This window comes from Phyllobates terribilis, unplaced genomic scaffold, assembly GCF_046119375.1.
Source record: "Phyllobates terribilis strain yellow unplaced genomic scaffold, ASM4611937v1 Scaffold_1__5_contigs__length_1240528914, whole genome shotgun sequence".
NCBI lineage: Eukaryota > Metazoa > Chordata > Amphibia > Anura > Dendrobatidae > Phyllobates > Phyllobates terribilis.
Genome location: NW_027362761.1, coordinates 559,522,540 through 559,547,075, shown reverse-complemented (window position 1 = coordinate 559,547,075; position 24,536 = coordinate 559,522,540). Strand labels below are relative to the sequence as shown.

Sequence of the window (24,536 nt, the reverse complement as noted above, 5' to 3'; positions counted from 1 at the left end):
TACATATTCTTTTATAGTCTTTAAAACTTTTCTGCTGTCATTTTTAAAATTATGACTAAAAGGAGTCAAAGAGAGAGAAGAGTCCGGCTCTACTGGGCATGTGCAGTTTTTCAGTCACATGATGAATAGGAATGGTATGTGGGTGGGACCATATATTAAATGGGTGCTGGAAACAAGAAGATGGACTCCCATTGTCATCGCACTGTTAGAAGAGAGGTCTAGGATGATTGTACTAAGTGGGCCTCCACCAATCTGATCAATTCAACTGCCCCCTTTAAATTACTCTTCCTCTTGGTGGTGCATTGTGACCCGACTGACCTTGATGAGGGTGACCTCCTCCCGCAGGTTGTCATATCTCTGCTCCAGCCTGGTGTATTCCTTTACTAAGTTCTGGTGGCGTGCTCTTTCTTCTTCCAGGTCCTTCTGGATTTCCTGATTTTCTTTGAGGGCACTCTGGGTAAACTCATCTGAAAAGGAAGAAACAAGAAAGTCCAAGTCTGATGATGAGCCAGAAGCAGCGCCACACTTGTTCAGAGGTTGTGTCTGGTACTGCAGCTCAGCTACAATGAAGTAACTGGGGCTGAGCTACAATGAAGTGACTGGGGCTGAGCTACACTACCGCACACAACTCGTGGGGGGTGATGTTTTTGGAAGAAAGCAGCCATGTTTTTTTTTAATCTTGGGCAACCCCATTTATAGTGACATCCCATCTAAATTAAAAAGCATCTGTTCATTTTAACATCATATAAATATATAAAATTGTGTTGTTCCTCCTAGAAATTTAATAATTAATTGACAAGTGGGTGTTACCAGTTAGGGATATGTCCCTGCACAGCCTGACACTGTCCAATCAGTGCTGACAGTGCAGGTAACAAAAAGAATTGTAATAACCAGTTGAAATTTTATTCATACATTTCCAGGAGCAATAAAAGAGGGACGGAGGGCTAAAAAAAACAAAAACAAAACATGATTCTGAATTTCTATTTCAAGGGCAAATGATCAAAACAGACCTGTCAGGGCCTCTTTAAATGAACTTGGATTTAAAGGGGTTGTCCACTACTTTAAAAGCCAAATTTTCCTCCATAGAAAAATGCTAAAAAATGTTTCCGGGATGGAACCAAATCTAAAAAGTCCCTCAATTACTGCAGGAGCCCGGGCAGCTGCTCCTCGTTTTAGACAGAAGCGGCTGTGGATGTGTGAGACAACTTCCTCCTGACTACATGGAGGAAATCAGAAATGGCCTGAACGTCGTACCTTCAGAGCGCAGGAGGATTCGCTTGTTGAGTTCTTCTTTTTCATCTTTTAGCTCGGTGTTCTCCACTTCTAGCTCAGAGATTCTCTGTGTAAGAGAGGAGCAGAGTTACTACGCTAACTCCACGACTGGAATCGCTCCGCTGTCCTGGTCAGGTTGTCCCATATTTAAGGATTTTTGCCTCTGAATACTTTACAGTGAACCTGCTGACAGATTCCCTTTAAAGGGGTTGTCCACTGCTGGATAACTGTTTTTGAATGCATTCAAGGGGCGAAATAAAATAAGTAACGAGCATACTTACCTCCTGTTCTGGTGCTGCTTCACCTCTCAACGCTTTTGTCCACCAGCGATCTCATGACATTGTTTACGTCACATGAGCGCTGCAGCCCATCAGCGACTTCTGATGGGCTGCAGCCTTCACCGTTCCATCTGATAGACCATCAGAGGCTGCTGATGGACTGCAGCGGTTACCTGAAATAAACAGATCTGAGCAGTCACCTGTTGCAGCTGCTGCTTCTCAGTCATATACGAGTCCTCCGCAATCTTCCTCTCGTCTCTGCTCTTGGTGAGTTCTGCTCTGAGCGCCTCGATCTCGTCCTGTAAGCTGCTCAGCTGGTTCTCGTCTTGCTGGTTCTGCCGCTGCCGCTCCAGTTCCTTCTGCAGCTTCTCCACCTCTACGGTGTGCGCCGATGTGACGGTGGCAAGTTGTTCCTTCAGGTCTTTGTGGTCTTTGTTCTAAATTAAAAGAAACAGGGATCAGTAGACATCAAGAGAGGAGACAAGTGGCCAAATGCTGCAACATGGAGACAGGAGAAGGAGGACACGCTATGTCAGGTCATTGCTTCCAGACTCTCTTTGTGAATACGTTTGGTCATTGAACAACAAAAGCACGACTAGAGATTTACTTATGTCACCCTTATGTGCAAAGGGAAGTGTTTTCTACAACCACCTCAAACCAAAAGGAGTAATGATCAAAGAGGTCTTCAGGTTTATGTAAATGACCATTTTATTGTATACTAAAAGGTTCTGGACCTTCCTAACATCCATACTAGATCGCTCAGTGCGCATAGGGTGCCATAGTTCTTGGCAGTACGAATCCTGTTTACACAGGTCGATGCAGTGCCGAGGACGACGATCTTTCCCATTGTGCAAAAGATCATTTCACCCTATGAACAAGCATTTTGCTCATTCATCGGGTGATCGTTAGCCTGTTTATACTTTTAGATAATCGTGAAAAGAGCATTTTGAACACTGCTTGCTCACGGTAATCTTGCAGTGTATATGTAGCTTTAGATCATGTGAATATTAAAAATATAAACTAATAAAATAACACTTTTACTTAGTAATAAAGTTTCAGCAACTTTTTTCCAAGTGCTGAAAAAAAAACAAAGCAATTCTGTCATTGTTTTTCCTTCTATGTTGTTCATTTCGTGGTTAAAATTACCTGGCATTGTGATTCTCCAAGTTAGTACGATTATGGAGACACCAAAATAATCTTTTTTTTGTTATAGATACACAATTTATTTTTAGTAGTTTAAAAAAGATCTGAATTTCGCAAAAAAAAAAAAAAATGTAATCACCATTTTCTGAAATTTGTAACTTTTTTTTTTTAATTTCTTCCCTCCACGGAGCTATATCTGGCCTTGTTTTGCATGTGGTGAGCTGGCATTTTAAATTATACCGTTTTGGGGTACATTTGACACTTAATTGCCTTTTCCTCCATCATTTGGTGAATGGCACACGGTCTAAAAAAATGTTTCTGCTTGGGGTCAGTGAAGGAAAACTTTGCTGGCCATGTGATAATGACCCAGGCTGTATTGTGACGGTGCCCTGGTAACAACGGTATAATAATCCCTGTATCCTGATTAGTTCTTCGGACCGTGCTGGGATTTCCTGCTGTGATAGAGGCAGACAGAACTGCAAAATCACAGTCTGGACACAGATTAAAGCCTTTGCTGATTTAGATCGGTTCGGCCGAATAACTAGTGTGTCTGGGAGCCTCGGAGAGTGTCTGGGAGCCTCGGAGAGTGTCTGGGAGCCTCGGAGAGTGTATGGGAGCCTCGGAGAGTGTATGGGAGCCTCGGAGAGTGTATGGGAGCCTCGGAGAGTGTATGGGAGCCTCGGAGAGTGTATGGGAGCCTCAGAGAGTGTATGGGAGCCTCAGAGAGTGTATGGGAGCCTCAGAGAGTGTATGGGAGCCTCAGAGAGTGTATGGGAGCCTCAGAGAGTGTATGGGAGCCTCAGAGAGTGTATGGGAGCCTCAGAGAGTGTATGGGAGCCTCAGAGAGTGTATGGGAGCCTCAGAGAGTGTATGGGAGCCTCAGAGAGTGTATGGGAGCCTCAGAGAGTGTATGGGAGCCTCAGAGAGTGTATGGGAGCCTCAGAGAGTGTATGGGAGCCTCAGAGCGTGTATGGGAGCCTCAGAGCGTGTATGGGAGCCTCAGAGCGTGTATGGGAGCCTCAGAGAGTGTATGGGAGCCTCAGAGAGTGTATGGGAGCCTCAGAGAGTGTATGGGAGCCTCAGAGAGTGTATGGGAGCCTCAGAGAGTGTATGGGAGCCTCAGAGAGTGTATGGGAGCCTCAGAGAGTGTATGGGAGCCTCAGAGAGTGTATGGGAGCCTCAGAGAGTGTATGGGAGCCTCAGAGTGTATGGGAGCCTCAGAGAGTGTATGGGAGCCTCAGAGAGTGTATGGGAGCCTCAGAGAGTGTATGGGAGCCTCAGAGAGTGTATGGGAGCCTCAGAGAGTGTATGGGAGCCTCAGAGAGTGTATGGGAGCCTCAGAGAGTGTATGGGAGCCTCAGAGAGTGTATGGGAGCCTCAGAGAGTGTATGGGAGCCTCAGAGAGTGTATGGGAGCCTCAGAGAGTGTATGGGAGCCTCAGAGAGTGTATGGGAGCCTCAGAGAGTGTATGGGAGCCTCAGAGAGTGTATGGGAGCCTCAGAGAGTGTATGGGAGCCTCAGAGAGTGTATGGGAGCCTCAGAGAGTGTATGGGAGCCTCAGAGAGTGTATGGGAGCCTCAGAGAGTGTATGGGAGCCTCAGAGAGTGTATGGGAGCCTCGTAGAGTGTACTGTCTAGGAAAATATCCATTTGCATTTTGTCCGATGTTGGACTGCCGATTGTATGGTTTCCTGGAGATAAGCTGCTGACAGAGATGTCTGGTGACAGATCTCTCGCACATGGGCGCCAACAGCCATCTATTGTGTATAGCAGGCTTAAGCCTGGCTATTATAAAGACCATAAAAGAAACATTTTATTACATGTGGCTACGAGTCGTCCCTGTTCACATTACACGTGCAGTTTACATCCCGTTTAGGTGATTTCGTGATCGCATTTGTGATGAAATAGGACTAAAAATAGGCGCCAAAGTTCTAAAAAACATAACACAAACTTACTGCTTTCTGGAATGAATAGTCTATTCAAGAAGCTTAATTTGTATTAAGGGACTAAAAAAATAAAGCTAAGCGCTCATCGTATCCTGCACACAACAAATGAGAAACGGCGCAGCTTATCCCCAGAGATCAGCGGCAACAGAGAATAATATCAAATACCAAGAGCGGGCGACTAATCTTATAAAGCCGACTCTGCTGTGAAAAGAAGGACTGGAAATTGTTACAAGTTTTCTATAATTGAAGTATTTCACAACGTGAGAAAGACGGAGGCAGCTGCCATTGTATAACTAGAACCCAACGCGTTTCATTGTCCTTGGGGTCACAGGCTTAAAATATCACAAATAATCCCAAAGTCAAAAAATAAAGAAAAGACTGAATGTTTCTGGGCTTGTGGTGATGGGATTCAGAGTAATGTCGTGTTATCCGGCATACGTCACCCACTGGCTCTCATGATAAAAGCAAGTGAACGGTGTGTTCTTTTATCATATCCCCTGGTGTAAAATAGCCCAGCAGACTATGGATGGCGATGGATATCAGCTGGGCTCCTCAAATCTTCAGCAGGTTTTTAGGACTTCAACACTATTGCACAAGTGATGTAATAATTCTGCATCATTAGGTTGAATACCCTCAAATCACGACCTGTTGGGGCAACCCGGGGACTGAAAAATTCAAAATCTTGACCTATACTGTTACACACCCATCAGCTGGGGGAGCACAACCAGGTCAGAAAGGGTTTAAAGCCTGTAAAGTGATAATTAACCCATGTATAAACAAATATAGGGAAAGAAGATGCAAAGAAGAAGTCATTGTGCAATCAGGTGGCATATTATACTCCAGAGCTGCACTCACTATTCTGCTGGTGCTGTCACTGTGTACATACATTACATTACGGATCCTGTACTGATCCTGAGTTACCTCCTGTATTATACTCCAGAGCTGTACTCACTATTCTGCTGATGCAGTCACTGTGTACATACATTACATTACTGATCCTGTACTGATCCTGAGTTACATCCTGTATTATACTCCAGAGCTGCACTCACTATTCTGCTGGTGCAGTCACTGTGTACATACATTACATTACTGATCCTGTACTGATCCTGAGTTACATCCTGTATTATACTCCAGAGCTGCACTCACTATTCTGCTGGTGCAGTCACTGTGTACATACATTACATTACTGATCCTGTATTGATCCTGAGTTACATCCTGCATTATACTCCAGAGCTGCACTCACTATTCTGCTGGTGCAGTCCCTGTGTACATACATTACATTACTTATCCTGCACTGATCCTGAGTTATATTTCGTATTATCCTCCAGAGCTGCACTCACTATTCAGCTGGTAGAGTCACTGTGAATATACATTACTCATCTTGTACCGATTGTGAGTTACAGTCACTGGGAACATGTAATACTTAATTTGCACTGACCTTAAATTACAATCTACACTATATTCCAGAGCACACAATTCTGCTGCCTACAGAGCTGAAATCTGTCAGTATTCTCTACCGATTCAGTTTTCGACACGGAATGTGGGGTAAACTACATTCTGGCACTGTACTGTAATCTGATGTAGTAGAAACTCGCCTTCGCTCATCAGTAGTTCAACAGTTTCTGTAACTACTAGCACAATTGTGAATGCAGCTCTGAAGTATAATACTGGATGTAATTCAGTACAAGTACAAAAAATTATCTTTTCTAAAAAGAAATCAATAGAATAATTAATAACTGATGACAAGTAACCGTAATCTCGGTGCTGTAATACGAAACCCGACATCTCCTACAACAGATCAGTAGGTTTACGTAGTTTACCTGTTCGTCAATCTTCCTCTGCAGTTGCACCACTTTGTTCTCCATCCCCACGCTCAGCTTCTTAAAGTGCTCTGCCGTCCTTGCCTCAATCTTCAGCTGTTTGAGCTCCCGTCGGGCCATCATCCTGCGGAAATAGCACTGGATAACAACGGCGGCGCTGCGGAACTTGAGGAAATTCTTTCGGGCGATCCATCTTCTCAGATACTTCTGAACGATTTTAGCTTTGTACTGAAGCATGTGCTGCAAAATAAAAATAAATAATAAATAATAATGACTTAAGCGATTTCTTTGCACGTCTGCTGCTTTTTCTCTCCAACAACATGCAGTCTCACAGACACAAAGAGGGACTGCAGCTGCAAGCTACAACCCGCTTCTCCATTACTGAACATGTACAGGTTAGTAAAAGGTGGACTGTGGGAGAGAAAGATGCCAAATGATAATAAGTGTTGCTAGATTGCCTTTAAAGCACAAGTATTTGCTACCCCATCTAAGAGCAGAATAATGTAAGGGCAGAGACCCTGGTTCCAGCTGTCACTTGCTGGGCTGCTTACTGTAGTTTTGATAAAAATCACATTTTTTTCTGCTGATCAGTTCTCTGACTCCACCCACACCACTGATTGGCTGCTTTCTGCCTATGCACAGTGTGGTGGGGTTGGACTGCATGGCAGGAGTTTTACTAGTCCTCTAGTGATAATCTCTTGCTGATAAAACAATGACTTTTTTATAAAGTATAGCAAACAGCCCAGAAAGTGACACATCGCTGGAATCAGGGTCTCCGCCCCAACTTTATGCTGCTCTCAAATTAGGCAGCAGAAATCTGATGACAAATTCCCTTTAAGTATTCCGCAGGCAATTTTATCACATATGCAGTCATTTTCTGATTGTTGTAAGAATAAAGTGTATATTCCTCTAAAATTGAACAAATTAAATCCTCAACTCATCCTCTTCTGCAGAGTTGACAACAATCCTTATGTAGCATTTTCATATATCAGTTTCTTGGACACAAGTGGGACAACCAATATTTTCACCCAACTGATCGTCAACAATTAATTTTACAGGCTGGCAGAGAAGCCTTAGGCTGCAGATACATCTTTCTTGCATCCTAGAAAAAAGTGATCATAAACGAGAGCATCATCAACAGATGGTGGAGGATGCGGGCAATATTGTAAAATGTCTGCGAATACTGAGCTTTGATTCAACCACTTTTGACCCAGCAAAATGCTACCAGAAATAGGCAGTGTACAAATGTCAGCGGTCAGCAATCACGGAGGCGACAGAGACGGATTCTCAGATACTATGAGTTAGCAATACCGTACCTCCCGATAGAGTCTTCTATCAAACATGCCCCGGGTGAAGGACTGGATAGTGATAGCTGCTCTTCTGACTCTCTGATAGTCCCGATACACACGGATCATGCGGTACTGTTTCTGGAGGCAAATGGCGGCTTTAGTTCTGCGGAGATGGTCGGCCAACCTAAAAAAAAATAAATATATTTTCAATAGTCAATAATTGGTGACTGGAAATGCCCTGGACGCTATTTTGTAAAAAAGGAAGTGCGGCCATATTGGAATCCCTTAGCTTCTTTTATCTTCTGTAAATAATTATGTATGTATAGCTGGTATTAGGTATACATTTTCTTGTGTATAATATGGACCATGCCGTTATAACCTGGGCATCTCCTTGCATATAATTACTGTAAATACGTACAGCCAGTATAACAGCTAGGGTGAATCTTCTCATACCTGCGGGCAAGATGTCCCCGTGTGTATCTCTGGATGGTGACGGCAGCAGCTTTCATCCTCTTATATTTCAGTCTCTGTAACCAGCCACGTACTGTTTTCTGAATCATAATGGTGGCGGCTCGGAACTTATCCGCACGCAGTTTTTCCAGATATGCTACTTGACCGGCACGAAAAAAGATCTTAGTGCGTCCAAATTGGAACTTGTCTGGATCCTGAAAAAAAAAAACACAATACATCATTCAGCGCAATAATTCAAGGGGCCGGTCCTACAACCTTTAATTTGACACTGAGTCACAAGGCATACAACTTTAAATTAGTTGTACAATTATCTTTGTTAGACTCTGCTCACATCTCGTCAGGAGAACACATTTGTCATACGTGTAAGAACAGTAAGCAATGGGCGCTAAGTGCCCCGCAAATGCCGAGAGATTGTCCTACTCCCGACTTGCTTTTTTGGAGGTACAAGTCAGATAACCTACTGGAGAGGTCTTCGCAGGGCGTCCAAAGTCCCAAGTCATAAGCTATAATATTGCATGAAGCTATTGAATTCAAAAGGTCTACCGTCTAATACTGTACTTTCCAATCATCCCGAGTACTCCAAAGTGAGAGCTGCTCTTTCGCTATCTGCCTAAGGCTGCGTGCCCACGATGCGTTTTTCAAGCGTTTTTGCTGCGGAATTTCTGCTGTGGAAACGCTGAAAAACGCTTGGTAATCCGTGCCCCATGGTCCCCAATGACAATCCACATGTGTGCCCATGCTGTGGAATTTTCCGCAGCGGATTTTATGTGCGGAAAAATCCGCAGCATGTCCATTATTTGTACGTTTACGCATGCGGAATTGCCTACTCAATGCATTAGAAAGACGCATGGCAAATCCGCATGTCAAAAAAGCGTGTTAAATTCCAGACGCGTTTTTACTGGCAAGGACATGCAGAAATGAAGCGGAAATTTTCCGCTTCATTTCCGCATCGTGGGCACATAGCCTAAATCAGCCAATTGTCGGGTTTGTCAAAAATGGATGACTTCCTCAATCCTTGATTTGTTATCATCATCATCATAATCTTTTAATGGCCTTCGGCTCGATCTCAAGCCATGGCGACTTGTTGGATGAACAATCTGTAGGAAGAGCGATCTTGGGCAAGTCTAGATAGGTCCACCAGGGTCTTCTCTGCCATTATCTTGATTGTATCAAGCCATCGGTTTGCTGGTCTTTCACTTCGCCTTGTTCCTTCTATTCTTCTGACCATGATGTCCTTCTCCAGTGATTGCTCTCCTTGTATGATGTGTCCAAAGAAGGAAAGTCCTAGCTTAGTGATTCTTGCTTATAGTGACATGTCTGGCTTGATCTGTTCCAAGACTGATTTGTTAGTTCTTCTTGACATCCATGGTATTGATAACATCCTTCTCCAGCACCACATTTCGAAGGTGTCCATTATTCTTTTGTCTTGTTTCTTTATTGTCCAGGTTTTCCATCCATATATTACCAGAAAAAAGACCAGATTATGTACAAGTCGTGTCTTCATCGCCAGTGAAATGTTCCTCAATTTGAAGACCTTGTCCAGTGACTTAATTTTGGATTTGCCCATAGCTTTTCTCCTATTGACTTCCGGTGTCGTCGCTGCATCTTGAGTGATCATTGATCTGAGAAGGTTGAAGTCCTTTACATCTACCAGTTTGTCATTGTCCATTTCAAATGTTTCGGACGCACCTGGCAGTAGTCAATATCTTTGTCTTCTTTGTATTGAGTTGCAGTCCCATGTTCGAGTTTTCCATCTTGACACTCCGTAATAAGCCCTTCATTAAATCTACGTTTGTTGCTATCAATGTTGTATCGTCTGCGTATTTAAGATTGGTGATGATTCATCCAGGAATTTTGATTCCTTCTTTTTCAACAAGTCCAGCCTTCCTGAAAATAGCTTCTGTATATAGATTGAAGAGAAATGGTGACAGGATGCAGCCTTGTCTGACGCCTCGCTCTACTTTGAACCATGCCGTGTTCTGTTGGGACTGTTGCTTGTTGGTCGATGTAAAGTTTTTTAATGAGGTGGCTCAGATGGTTCGGCACACCCATATCCTTCATGGTATTCCAAAGTTTCTGATGAACAACACAGTTGAAGGCTTTGCTGTAGTAGAAGCAAAACTAGATCTCCTTGTTGTATTCTTTGGCCTTTTCCACTATCAGTCTAATGCTAGAAGTCACATCTCTTGTTCCTCTACCTTTTCTGAATACTGCTTGTTCCTCTGGCAGCTCTTTGTCAAAGTAAGGCTTTAAGATCTTCAGTAGTATTTTGCCGGTATGAGGAATGAGGGCCGTAATTCGATGCTACTCACTGTGGAAAGTATCTCCCTTCTTCAAAATAGGAATAAGAACTGATCTTGTCCAGTCCTTGGGCCATATAAGAGTGGTCCATATCTGTTGACACAGGAGTGTGATGACATCAATTGCTGCTTCAGAAGACTTTATCTATTGGAACATTGTCACATCCAAGTGCTTTGTTTTTTGATCAAAGCTTTATTGCAGCAACGACTTAGTCTTTCAGGATGTTCGGCGCTATCATTTCCAGTTTGTTCCCGTATCTCTGAGTCATTCTTGTAGAGGTGCTCCACATATTCTTTCCATCTTTCCTTGATCTGTTCTGGCTCAATTTCTTCCCATTGGTTGAAACTCTCGTTGTATCTCTTTTATCTTTAGGTATGCCTTCCTAGTCTTGCCCCTCAGACGTTCACTTTCTATCTCTGTACATATCTTTTGGTAATAAAGTTCTTTGTCTGCTCGAATGGCTCTCTTTAGTCTTTTATTGATGATGTCTGCCTGTTACCTTTTGCCATTTGTCTTTCTTCGATGATCTTTAGGATTTCTTCTGCATCTTGATTATTTTATTGCTGGCTTCTTCAGTAATAATAATCTTTATGTATGTCCATAATTCCTCAGGCTTTCTGTCATCGGTGTCCAGTGATGTAAATTGGTTGTGCAGACTGTTCCAAAAAATGTAAGGTATGTAGGTCAAATAAAAGTTGGAAAAGGCCTGCTGTCTAGTCTGTTTGCACAGCTTGACTCTTTGCTGTCAAAAGTTCATGATCAATTCCTTGTTTTTATGGTAATGATCGATGACCTCCAACTTTGGCAAACACATATGTAGTCAATCTGATCCTTATAGGCCCCATTCAGTATAGGTCCCATATTCTTAAAGGCCCTCTTTTTTTGATATCATTGGAAAATAAAAACTAGATCTACAAAAACAGGTTAAGAGTTTGTGGTTGCAATAACTAAATGATTTCTCTATTGTACAGCTAGAGACTAGATAGACAGGCATGCACAAAAGCAGAGGGGAATTTATATACACACTCCACTTTTTGTGTAGCGCAGAAAGATCATTGTATGCGGCATCTCTTGTACACATCAATCTTGGTTGGTGGGGACAGGGCCGGCGTCAGCACCCGAGCAAGTGCTGGGGCCCTGAGCAGGCGGGGGGGGGGGGGGGAGCCCACATGCCGTCGGGAACCCCACTGCGTTATGGGACCCGTGAGCAGAGGAGAGCGATGTCAACGCCCGCTCCCCCTCGCTTGCTCAGGGTCCCGGCAGCACAATACTTACCTCTCCCCGTGCCGCCGCAGGAGCTCCGATCTCCTCCGCATCCTCTGACGGCGATGTCTCAGGGTCAGAGGGCGTGGTGACGTCTTTGCACCGCGCTCTCTCCTGAGCAGTCACAGCGCACAGCGGGATGAGGCCGGCGACGCTGGAGTCCAGAGCAGCGGCAGCAGGTGAGACGTGAGGTGAGTATTTGATTTTTTTTTTTTTAATGTATGGAGGTATGGGGCATTAAAAAGGAGGGGGGGTGTGACATCCTGCATGGGGCATTAAAAGGGGAGGGAAGTGACATCCTGCATGGGGCATTATAAGGGGGGAGAAGTGACATCCTGTATGGGGTATTAAAAGGGGGGGAAGTGACATCCTGCATGGGGCATTATAAAGAAGGGGCGGGGGGGAGACAACCTGCCTGGGGCATTATAAGGGAGGAGGGGGAAGTGACATCCTGCATGGGGCATTATAAGGGAGGGGGGGAGTGACATCCTGCATGGGGCATTATAAAGGGGGAGAAGTGACATCCTGCATGGGGCATTATAAGGGGGGGGTGACATCCTATATGGGGCATTAAACAGAGGGGGAAGTGACATCCTGCATGGGGCATTATAAAGGGGGAGAAGTGACATCCTGCTTGAGGCATTATAAGGGGGGAGGAGTGACATCCTGCATGGGGCATTATAAGGGAAGGGGGTGTGTGACATCCTGCATGGGGCATTATAAGGGAGGGGGGTGTGTGACATCCTGCATGGGGCATTATAAGGGAGGGGGGTGTGTGACATCTTGCATGGCGCATTATAAGGGAGGGGGGTGACATCCTCCATGGGGCATTAAAAGGGGGGGGAGTGACATCCTGCATGGGGCATTATAAGGGAGGGGGGGTGTGACATCCTGCATGGGGCATTATATGGGGGGGGAGTGACATCCTGCATGGGGCATTATATGCGGGGGGGTTACATCCTGCATGGGGCATTATAAGGGGGTGTGACATCCTGCATGGGGCATTATAGGGGGTGTGACATCCTGCATGGGGCATTATAAGGGGGTGTGACATCCTGCATGGGGCATTATAAGGGGGGGGTGACATCCTGCATGGGGCATTATAAGGGGGGGGTGACATCCTGCATGGGGCATTATAAGGGGGAGGTGACATCCTGCATGGGGCATTATAAGGGGGGGGGTGACATCCTGCATGGGGCATTATAAGGGGGGGTGACATCCTGCATGGGGCATTATAAGGGGGGGTGACATCCTGCATGGGGCATTATAAGTGGGGGGTGACATCCTGCATGGGGCATTAAATGGGGGGGAACAGCCTGCGTGGGGCATTATATGAGGGGGAACAGCCTGCATAAGGCATTATGTGAGGGAACAGCCGGCATGGAGCATTATGTGGGGGCACAGCCTGCATGGAGCATTATATGGGGGCCAGTATTCTGTATGGAGCGTTATATGGGGGCCAGTATCCTGTATGGAGTGTTATATGGGGGCCAGTATCCTGTATGGAGTTATATGGGGGCCAGTATCCTATATGGAGCATTTTATGGGGGCCAGTATTCTGTATGGAGGACTATACTGTCCAGTTTGCACTGTGCGCTGTGAGGATTCGCCAGTTTCTGAGCTATTGTGGAATTTACAATAGATATCGCTCATGTAATGTACTGTAAGAAGTGAAATCATTGTACTATATATATATTTCTCTGCGGTATCTGTGCATCATGAATCGTGGTATGTGTTAAAGGGGCCCACTGGAACTCTCCCCACCCAGGGCCGGCTCCAGGTTTTTGTGGGCCCTGGGCGGGGAGAAGTATCCTCTTCATTAGGACACTAAGTGGCTGTGGACCTCATGCTTTAAACCACACATCCTGGTACAAGCTCTATACAATTCATGTAACAGGTACAAGTATGTCTCCAACATGACAGCGCTAGCTCAAATTTTGCATTCAATATTATTAACAACTAAATTGGTTGCACAATGCTGGTATCAGACACTACACAAGCAGCATAAATTCTGTGGGTGTAAAGATAATGATCTAGTGTCTGTAATATCGCTTGCTAACTATCTTCTAATCAATCACCTTTATAAGATTTTCCAGCAGGTTTTTACAGGGGATTTTCTTGTCCGTTTGGGAAAGATCCTTCTTAGTCATCAATACACGGTATCTAATGAAGAAGTCATGGTAGGTCCACCTAGAAAGAAACATATTCGAAATATTAGCAGCACAATATGAATCTCATTCCACTCAAACAATCCAACACTTGGAAAGACAAATTCTGGATGTATAAGCCCAGTTTTCAGTAAACTACCCATTTTGGGACACTTTTGGGCATGGTTTTACTAAACTCTATTCCTTTTGTAGTCCAATTTGCAGAATTGTCTGGGTAAAAATGGAACTGTTGGTAATTATGTAAATATCGCCACAAGTTTCTTCATCTTTTATATTCTAGTTACCCCTACAGCTGCCATTCTGACGATTTCCTGTTACCAACTTGGGTTGTAGAATTTCTCAGCACAATACCGGGTTAGATTGTGCTCTCCAGCCGAGTGTGCTTAAAAAAAAAAAAAGTGAGCAGTGCCAAAAAAAAAAGTGCACAAGGAGAAGGGCCCATAATAAGCCTTTCTCCATTCTTCTGGACCAGAAGACAACCATGATGGTCAGGGAACAGTGGCCTATCCTTCATTGAAGCTTATGGACAGCTTGGCCTGGCCCTCGGCGGGGAGAGCCGGCCGTGACCCCCGGCGGGGAGAGCCGGCCGTGACCCCCGGCGGGGAGAGCCGGCCGTGACCCCAGTTGTGGAACTAGGATCTCAGTCTAGATTGGTTCTCTGCCTGTAGGAGAAGAATCAGGGTTTAGCAGGAGGAATGAAAACCTGATTGTCATACACTTTTCGCCACATGAATCAGAATTCACGAGGTGACACACAGTGAAACAATCAAAATTGTGTAGGTTTTGCAGAGTAATACTAACTGGACCGTTTACCGGGAAATTTTCATGAAGAAAACCAACTATATCAGTCACAATACAGAGCAGCAGAGATCTCTGTTAAGCAGTCAGTTATGTCTGTGTGCTGCGTGCACTCCATCTCCAAGCAGTAACACACATTGTTAAATCAAGGAACTTAAGTGACACTTTGGGACAAAAGCTAAAATCTAATGTAACTACTAAAGCGGCACTTGAAGAATGCACTAAATATTTTTATTATGCTTCATAGGATTCCCAAATGCAAAATGAACTATTTACTAAACAATCTTCATTAAAAATATTGTGAGAGACACACAGAGCTCACATCCAGCCTATATTACTGGGAGAGACACACAGGCCTCACATCAAGCCTATATTACTGTGAGAGACACACAGGCTTCATGTTCAGCCTATATTACTGCAAGAGACTCACAGGCCTCACATCCAGCCTATATTACTGGGAGACACTCACAGGCCTCACATCCAACCTATATTACTGGGAGACACTCACAGGCCTCACATCCAGCCTATATTACTGGGAGAGACACCCAGACCTCATATCCAGCCTATATTACTGGGAGAGACACACAGACCTCACATCCAACCTATATTACTGGGAGGGACACACAAATCTCAAATCTGGCCTATATTACTGGGAGGGACACACAGACCTCGTATCCAGCCTATATTACTGGGAGAGAGACACAGACCTGACATCCAGCCTATATTACTGGGAGGGACACACACACCTCACATCCAGCTTATATTACTGGGAGAGACACACAGTCCTCTCATCCAGCCTATACTACTGGGAGAGACACACAGACCTCACATCCAGCCTATATTACTGGGAGAGACATACAGACTTCACATCCAGCCTATATTACTGAGAAACACATAGAGCTCACATGCAGCCTATATTACTGGGAGAGACACCCAGACCTCACATCCAGCCTATAGTAGTGTAAGAGACACAGAGTACTCACATCCAGCCTATATAACTGAGAGACACACAAAGCTCACATCCAGCCAATATTACTGAGAGACACACAGAGCTCACATCCAGCCTATATTACTGAGAGACACATAGAGCTCACATCCAGCCTATATTACTGGGAGAGACACCCAGACCTCACATCCAGCCTATAGTAGTGTAAGAGACACAGAGTACTCACATCCAGCCTATATAACAGAGACACACAAAGCTCACATCCAGCCAATATTACTGAGAGACACACAGAGCTCACATCCAGCCTATATTACTGAGAGACACATAGAGCTCACATCCAGCCTATATTACTGAGAGACACACAGAGCTCACATCCAGCCTATATTACTGGGAGAGACACACAGGCCTCACATCCAGCCAGTATGAGTGGGAGAGACACACAGGCCTCACATCCAGCCTATATTACAGGGAGAGACACACAGACCTCCCATCCAGCCTATATTACAGGGAGAGACACACAGGCCTCACATCCAGCCTATATTACTGGAAGAGACACACAGACCTCCCCATCCAGCCTATATTACTGGGAGAGACACACAGACCTCACATACAGCCTATATTACTGGGAGGGAGACACAGACCTCACATACAGCCTATATTACTTGGAGAGACACACAGAGCTTACATCCAGCCAATATTACTGCGAGACACAAAGAGCTCACATCCAGCCTATATTACTGGGAGAGACACAAAGGCCCCACAAAAAGCCTGTATTAGTGGGAGAGACACACAGGCCTCACATCCAGCCTATATTACTGGGATAGTCACACAGTCCTCACATCTAGCCTATATTACTGGGAGGGACACACAGACCTCACATCCAGCCTATATTACTGGGAGGGACACACAGACCTCACATCCAGCCTATATTACTGGGAGATACACACAGACCTAACATCCAGCCTATATTACTGGGAGATACACACAAACCTCCCATCCAGCCTAATTACAGGGAGAGACACAAAGACATCACATCCAGCCTATATTACTGGGATGGACACACAGACCTCACATCCAGCCTATAGTACTGAGAGATACACACAGACCTCACATACAGCCTATATTACTAATGGATACAGGCCTCACATCCAGCCTATATTACTCGGAGAGTTCAGAAACGTCTGGGATCTTTATGTTACTAAGTAATGCTATAATGCGGTAACTGCGCAGCATAAAGCTGATGCAAAATATGGGAAATAAGCTGGAGGAGGAGAACTGAGTGGAAAACGCGATGTAACAGGATGGAAGTCAATGCAAATGAACAGCAAACCAATGAGTAAGGGTGATCAGTGTTAGATTGGTGGGAGTTTGACATCTGGGATCCCCATCGATCGTAAGAAACGGGAACCCCAGTCCTCTTCGCCTCCTTTCCCAGCCGTATTTGGCTAAGAACAATGCTTTGCAGTTATCATCAGTGCCATGGAGATTGACTAGAAAGGTGATGCAAATGCTCTGCTCAAACTCTGCCTAGACTAGAGGGTAGCAATCGCAGGGGTCCCAGGTGATTAAAAGGCTGCAAACCTCTTGCGCAGCCACTGCTACGATCCAGCGGGGAATTTCTGAGATCCGTTCAAAGGATTAATAGAGGTCCGATTCCCATCGATCCGCAAGATATCACCTATCCTTTGTATATGTCATAACTTGTAATGTTGGGAATAACCCAAGAAAGGAGTACCCTTCACTTGACAAGTCAAAAGTTTAGATCAGGGGAGGTCCGGGAGCAAAGACAACCCACTGATCACAAAGGCACAAAAGCGCTCTTGGTTTCTGATTGGACCGGCCTGGTTGTCCGTGGAGAGGGGAGGACTGGCTGTACGGATCTGTAGGACGAATTAGGAGTAAAGCCACTTTTCAAACAGAAGTTTAAGTAAGTTCCGTGGTTAAGCCTCAATTGACGGAAAAAGCCGCACGAATCTGCACATTTATACCCAATCAATGGCTAACCATGTCAGGCCTGGGAAGGCAAAGGCCACCTGAGGAGATGGACGGCCAGCCACATACCTGGAGGGGTAGCCTGCAGCGCTGATCCTGATAGTTTCCAGAACGCCACAGGCTCTCAGCTGCTGCACGGCTCTTTTTGGATCGAAGCTGTAAAACAATAAGTGGAGGCTTATATAAAGTGCGAGCAAAACTTTCTGCACATTGTGCCAATCACATATCAGCCAGTCACTCTCAAAGCAGATGTCAGAGTTATTACACAGATTAAATCAGCGTCATGTATGGCAAGAAAAGGAAAATACTGATTTTCTACCAAGCAAATTAATTATTGTTTTACATAATTTGTACATTGGAATCAAAGCAAAGCCGCAGCGCCGGCTGTCAATCATCTGCCCATCTATTATGCTCTAAACAGCAATAATTGGAAATAATAGCAGAACAGCACGGAGGGGACAGAGACCCCAATTATACACTTATTTAAGAAAGTTAATCAGATAAAAAGACATTAAGTTTAACAAATTATCAAGGAATACAAAACCAAGACAAACTAAGTAGGATACATTTTGTACACCTGAAGAAGCCACAACACTGCTCCATAAAGGAGTACTCTGTATATCTATAGTATACACCATCACTCTATGATCAGTATGGGTCTGACTTCTAAGACCATCACCACTCTTGAAAAGAAAAAGTCTGCAGCCCTAAGTAATAAAGTAGTCCCCACTATGTACAAGAATATAACTACTATAATACTGCTCCTATGTACAAGAATATAACTACTATACTACTGCTCCTATGTACAAGAATATAACTACTATACTATTGCTCCTATGTACAAGAATATAACTACTAGAATACTGCCCCCTATGTACATGAATATAACTGCTATAATACTGCTCCTATGTACAAGAATATAACTACTATAATACTGCCCCCTATGTACAGGAATATAACTACTATAATACTGCTCCTATGTACAACAATATAACTACTATAATACTGCTCCCTATGTACAAGAATATAACTACTATAATACTGCTCCTATGTACAGGAATAGAACTACTATGATACTGCCCTCTATGTACAGGAATAGAACTACTATGATACTGCCCCCTATGTACAGGAATAGAACTACTATGATACTGCCCCCTATGTACAGGAATATAACTACTATAATACTGCCCCTATGTACAAGAATATAACCACTATAATACTGCCCCCTGTATACAAGAATATAACTACTATAATACTGCCCCTATGTACAGGAATAGAACTACTATGATACTGCCCTCTATGTACAGGAATAGAACTACTATAATACTGCTCCTATGTACAGGAATAGAACTACTATGATACTGCCCTCTATGTACAGGAATAGAACTACTATGATACTGCCCCCTATGTACAGGAATAGAACTACTATGATACTGCCCCCTATGTACAGGAATATAACTACTATAATACTGCCCCTATGTACAAGAATATAACCACTATAATACTGCCCCCTGTATACAAGAATATAACTACTATAATACTGCTCCTATGTACAAGAATATAACTACTATAATACTGCTCCCTATATACAATATAACTACTATAATACTGCTCCCTATATACAAGAATATAACTATTATAATACTGCCCCTATGTACAAGAATATAACTACTATAATACTGCCCCTATATACAAGAATATAACTACTATAATACTGCCCTATGTACAAGAATATAACCACTATAATACTGCCCCCTATATACAAGAATATAACTACTATAATACTGCCCCTATGCACAAGAATATAACCACTATAATAATGCCCACTATGTACAAGAATATAACTACTATAATACTGCCCCTATGCACAAGAATATAACTACTATAATACTGCCCCTATGTACAAGAATATAACTACTATAATACTGCCCACTATGTACAAGAATATAACTACTATAATACTGCTCCTATGTACAAGAATATAACTACTATAATACTGCTCCTATGTACAAGAATATAACTACTAGAATACTGCCCCCTATGTACAAGAATATAACTACTATAATACTGCTCCTATGTACAAGAATATAACTGCTATAATACTGCTCCTATGTACAAGAATATAACTACTATAATACTGCTCCTATGTACAAGAATATAACTACTATAATACTGTCCCTATGTACAAGAATATAACTACTATAATACTGCCCCTATATACAAGAATATAACTACTATAATACTGCCCCTATGTACAGGAATATAACTACTATAATACTGTCCCTATGTACAAGAATATAAGTACTATAATACTGCCCCTATGTACAAGAATATAACTACTATAATACTGCCCCTATATACAAGAATATAACTACTATAATACTGCCCCTATGTACAGGAATATAACTACTATAATACTGTCCCTATGTACAAGAATATAATTACTATAATACTGCTCCTATGTACAAGAATATAACTACTATAATACTGCCCCTATGTACAGGAATATAACTACTATAATACTGTCCCTATGTACAAGAATATAATTACTATAATACTGCCCCTATGTACAAGAATATAACTACTATAATACTGCCCCTATATACAAGAATATAACTCCTATAATACTGCTCCTATGTACAGGAATATAACTACTATAATACTGTCCCTATGTACAAGAATATAATTACTATAATACTGCTCCTATGTACAAGAATATAACTACTATAATACTGCTCCTATGTACAAGAATATAACTACTATAATACTGCTCCTATGTACAAGAATATAACTACTATAATACTGCCACCTATGTACAAGAATATAACTACTATAATACTGCTCCTATGTACACAAACACTTACCCCCAACATACACAAATATATTTTGAGAATGACATCTATGTCAGATGAAAATTAAACTGTGAAATAACACATCTGCTTCAGTTTCTGATTTTCTCTCTTTCTTCCTGAAAACGTTGAATATTTCCGTCCTTCTGGAGCTTTGGAAACAATGAGACAGAATCCAGCAGACCCATCTGTGAGCAGAAATCTTTATCACCCGCTCAGACGATGTTGGGCCTTTTAACGCCAGCTGCTCTGCACCAGGCACAAAAGCTGGATCTATATGGCGGATGCATTTATTAAGCCTGTGCACAGATGCAGCAGAGCGGAGCTTGTTCGGTGCAGCGCAGCAAGTTCACCATTCTGCAAAGTGTAATGTTTGCATTCTTCACCTTCCATTATGCAGAGTAAAAACATTAGATACCAGACAATGATATCAGTTCAGCTCTGCTACATCGGTATTACCGGTCACCTTTGCTACGGACACTAGTGACAAATCCTCCTTGTGCAGAAATTAAAATGTTGCCCCGTTCACTTGAATAGGGTTAAGCTGCAATACCAGGCATATCATGGAGTCAGGAGGGGCGCTGTTTTATAAAAAGTCACAGGGGATATAAGCATAGGTCAGAACAATTAGAAAATGATTGCAAGCCTTTGTGACAAGCAGGGGGCTTACCTCCATGTCTGTGGCCGTGTGAAGCAGCGGATAACAGGTTCCCAGGCTCAGTAGCCCAGATCTCCAGCTCTGCCCAGATATACTTACACACAGACAATGACCCGACTGTCCCCTCCTGCATCTCATTATTTGTCTTTAGGTCTGGCTTTTATAAATCCAACATAGCAGAGCTGAATTTGTCATTCCCACCTTGTATTGTTTGTGTACTGTGACCTGCAGTCCTAAGTAAGCCCAGACTGTGATATCTCCAAATGACCCACTCAGCTCTGCTATATCTGTACAGTCATCCTCCTGGCTGGGGGTTAGGCTTCCTATATGGGTTAATAATCTCAGTGCCAGAAGACTTCTGCACTCAAGCCCCCGGTGACATTAGACCGATTTCTAGCTGTGCGGAACGGATAGGTGTTGTGAAGACACCGGGGTCTTCCGTGGGCGTAACGCTACTCAGACAGCACAGAGTGAGGGTAAAACAGCGTGGCAATACTTTACTGAACCACAAAGCGGACAATAAACACACAGAACAGTCCCAGCAAATAACCAAGATGGTGCAACATTACACAGTCTCATCCTTCCTCTCCGCCCGCCTGGGATAGAACAGCTGCGACTTTGGGACTTCGAGGGCCAACTACCTCAACCAGTTGCCCTCCGCTTCTTGCGGGCCTCCACAGAGAGAAGGTAGCAGCAAGCTTAAGAAGCTAGCAGTCCATCGAGGTACAAGACCAGGAGATCCGAGAGTCCCACCCTGGCCTCTCCGAGAGTTTCTATGGGGCCGGCTGGTCCCAATCTGGCTTCTTAGAATGTCTCCATGGGTTCCAGGCGACTGGAGGGTCCCACCTGGCAACCCCAAACAACATATCCATGGGGCCAGGTGACTTCATTGTCCCAACATGGTGTCCCCAAATGTATCTATGTCTCTCTGATGGACAATGGAGCAGTTCCGTATCTTTGGAGTCAGGGCTATATACCCTTAGGCCAAAATCATGTAGAATCCAAATCTGTGTCTCTTTGGTTAAAGCCATGCTTCTAAGCGGATGGTCTGATGGAGAATCAAAGATCAGACTCTTAGTTAAGTCTCTTTCAATTCTCTTGGTAGCAGGATAGAAAAACCCTTTTGTATATTAACATATGTGGCTAAGGTCATCAGTCAGAGGACAGAGGTAAAGGTGCAAGGCTCACTCAGGTCTCATTGTTTGAGAAAATCAATTTACGTAGTTTGTCCTCCTATTTTGTGAGTCAACAAGCCACAGGGTCCAAAGAATGGTTAATCAAAATATTTAGCAAACATTCATTGCTCCACGCTGAGTCGCTGAGCTGCGATAAATAACATAAGGGATATGGGAGGGGGCAGACCAACATAAGGTCTGCTGTATCTGTACCGCTGCGCTCTGATGTGTGATCATGGTAGGTAAAAATGCGATATAGCCATTACATATCCTCAGTAGCATCTTGCATTATACTCCAAAGCTGCACTCACTATTCTGCTGGTGGAGTCACTGTGAACATTATATTATATTATACTACATTGAACATTATACTATATCCTATAGTGACCGTTACTTTCAGCCTGTATAATACATTAAGATAAGTAGAGACTAAGTAATATAACATGACATAATAGTGAGTGCAGCTCTGGAGTATAATACAGGATGTAACTCAGGATCAGTAATGTAATGTATGTACACAGTGACTGCACCAGCAGAATAGTGAGTGCAGCTCTGGAGAATAATACAGGATGTAACTCAGGATCAGTAATGTAATGTATGTACACAGTGACTGCACCAGCAGAATAGTGAGTGCAGCTCTGGAGAATAATACAGGATGTAACTCAGGATCAGTACAGAGTGAGTAATGTAATGTATGTACACAGTGACTGCACCAGCAGAATAGTGAGTGCAGCTCTGCAGTATAATACAGGATGTAACTCAGGATCAGTACAGGATCAGTAATGTAATGTATGTACACAGTGACTTCACCAGCAGAATAGTGAGTGCAGCTCTGGAGAATAATACAGGATGTAACTCAGGATCAGTACAGAGTGAGTAATATAATGTATGTGCACAATGACTGCACCAGCAGAATAGTGAGTGCAGCTCTGCAGTATAATACAGGATGTAACTCAGGATCAGTACTGTAATGTATGTACACAGTGACTGCACCAGCAGAATAGTGAGTACAGCTCTGGAGTATCATACAGGATGTAACTCAGGATCAGTACAGGATCAGTAATGTAATGTATGTACACAGTGACTGCACCAGCAGAATAGTGAGTGCAGCTCTGGAGTATAATACAGGATGTAACTCCGGATCAGTAATGTAATGTATGTACACAGTGACAGCACCAGCAGAATAGTGAGTGCAGCTCTGGAGTATAATACAGGATGTAACTCATGATCAGTACAGGATCTGTAATGTAATGTATGTACACAGTGACTGCACCAGCAGAATAGTGAGTGCAGCTCTGGAGTATAATACAGGATGTAACTCAGGATCAGTACAGGATCAGTAATGTAATGTATGTACACAGTGACTGCACCAGCAGAATAGTGAGCGCAGCTCTGGAGTATAATACAGGATGTAACTCAGGATCAGTACAGGATCAGTAATGTAATGTATGTACACAGTGACTGCACCAGCAGAATAGTGAGCGCAGCTCTGGAGTATAATACAGGATGTAACTCAGGATCAGTACAGGATCAGTAATGTAATGTATGTACACAGTGACTGCACCAGCAGAATAGTGAGTGCAGCTCTGGAGTATAATACAGGATGTAACTCAGGATCAGTACAGGATCAGTAATGTAATGTATGTACACAGTGACTGCACCAGCAGAATAGTGAGTACAGCTCTGGAGTATAATACAGGATGTAACTCAGGATCAGTACAGGATCAGTAATGTAATGTATGTACACAGTGACTGCACCAGCAGAATAGTGAGTGCAGCTCTGGAGTATAATACAGGATGTAACTCAGGATCAGTACAGGATCAGTAATGTAATGTATGTACACAGTGACTGCACCAGCAGAATAGTGAGTACAGCTCTGGAGTATAATACAGGATGTAACTCAGGATCAGCACAGGATAAGTAATGTAATGTATGTACACAGTGACTGCACCAGCAGAATAGTGAGTGCAGCTCTGGAGTATAATACAGGATGTAACTCAGGATCAGTACTGTAATGTATGCACACAGTGACTGCACCAGCAGAATAGCGAGTGCAGCTCTGGAGTATAATACAGGATGTAACTCAGGATCAGTAATGTAATGTATGTACACAGTGACTGCACCAGCAGAACAGTGAGCGCAGCTCTGGAGTATAATACAGGATGTA

At 43.5% G+C, this 24,536-nt stretch overlaps 1 protein-coding gene across 2 annotated transcripts in view; it reads right to left on the bottom strand.

Annotated features, from left to right (window-relative positions):
• Nucleotides 1-24,536, bottom strand: part of MYO5B (myosin VB) — a 255,729-nt gene that overhangs the window by 26,986 nt on the left and 204,207 nt on the right. For both annotated transcript variants that reach the window (XM_073680474.1, XM_073680475.1), the window contains exons 17-24: nucleotides 17,756-17,842; nucleotides 13,861-13,972; nucleotides 8,201-8,412; nucleotides 7,775-7,931; nucleotides 6,459-6,698; nucleotides 1,751-1,987; nucleotides 1,255-1,339; nucleotides 319-467 (exon numbers count right to left, since the gene is read on the bottom strand). In XM_073680474.1, the coding sequence (XP_073536575.1) occupies nucleotides 319-467; nucleotides 1,255-1,339; nucleotides 1,751-1,987; nucleotides 6,459-6,698; nucleotides 7,775-7,931; nucleotides 8,201-8,412; nucleotides 13,861-13,972; nucleotides 17,756-17,842 (1,279 nt within the window). The remainder of the gene's footprint in view (nucleotides 1-318; nucleotides 468-1,254; nucleotides 1,340-1,750; nucleotides 1,988-6,458; nucleotides 6,699-7,774; nucleotides 7,932-8,200; nucleotides 8,413-13,860; nucleotides 13,973-17,755; nucleotides 17,843-24,536) is intronic.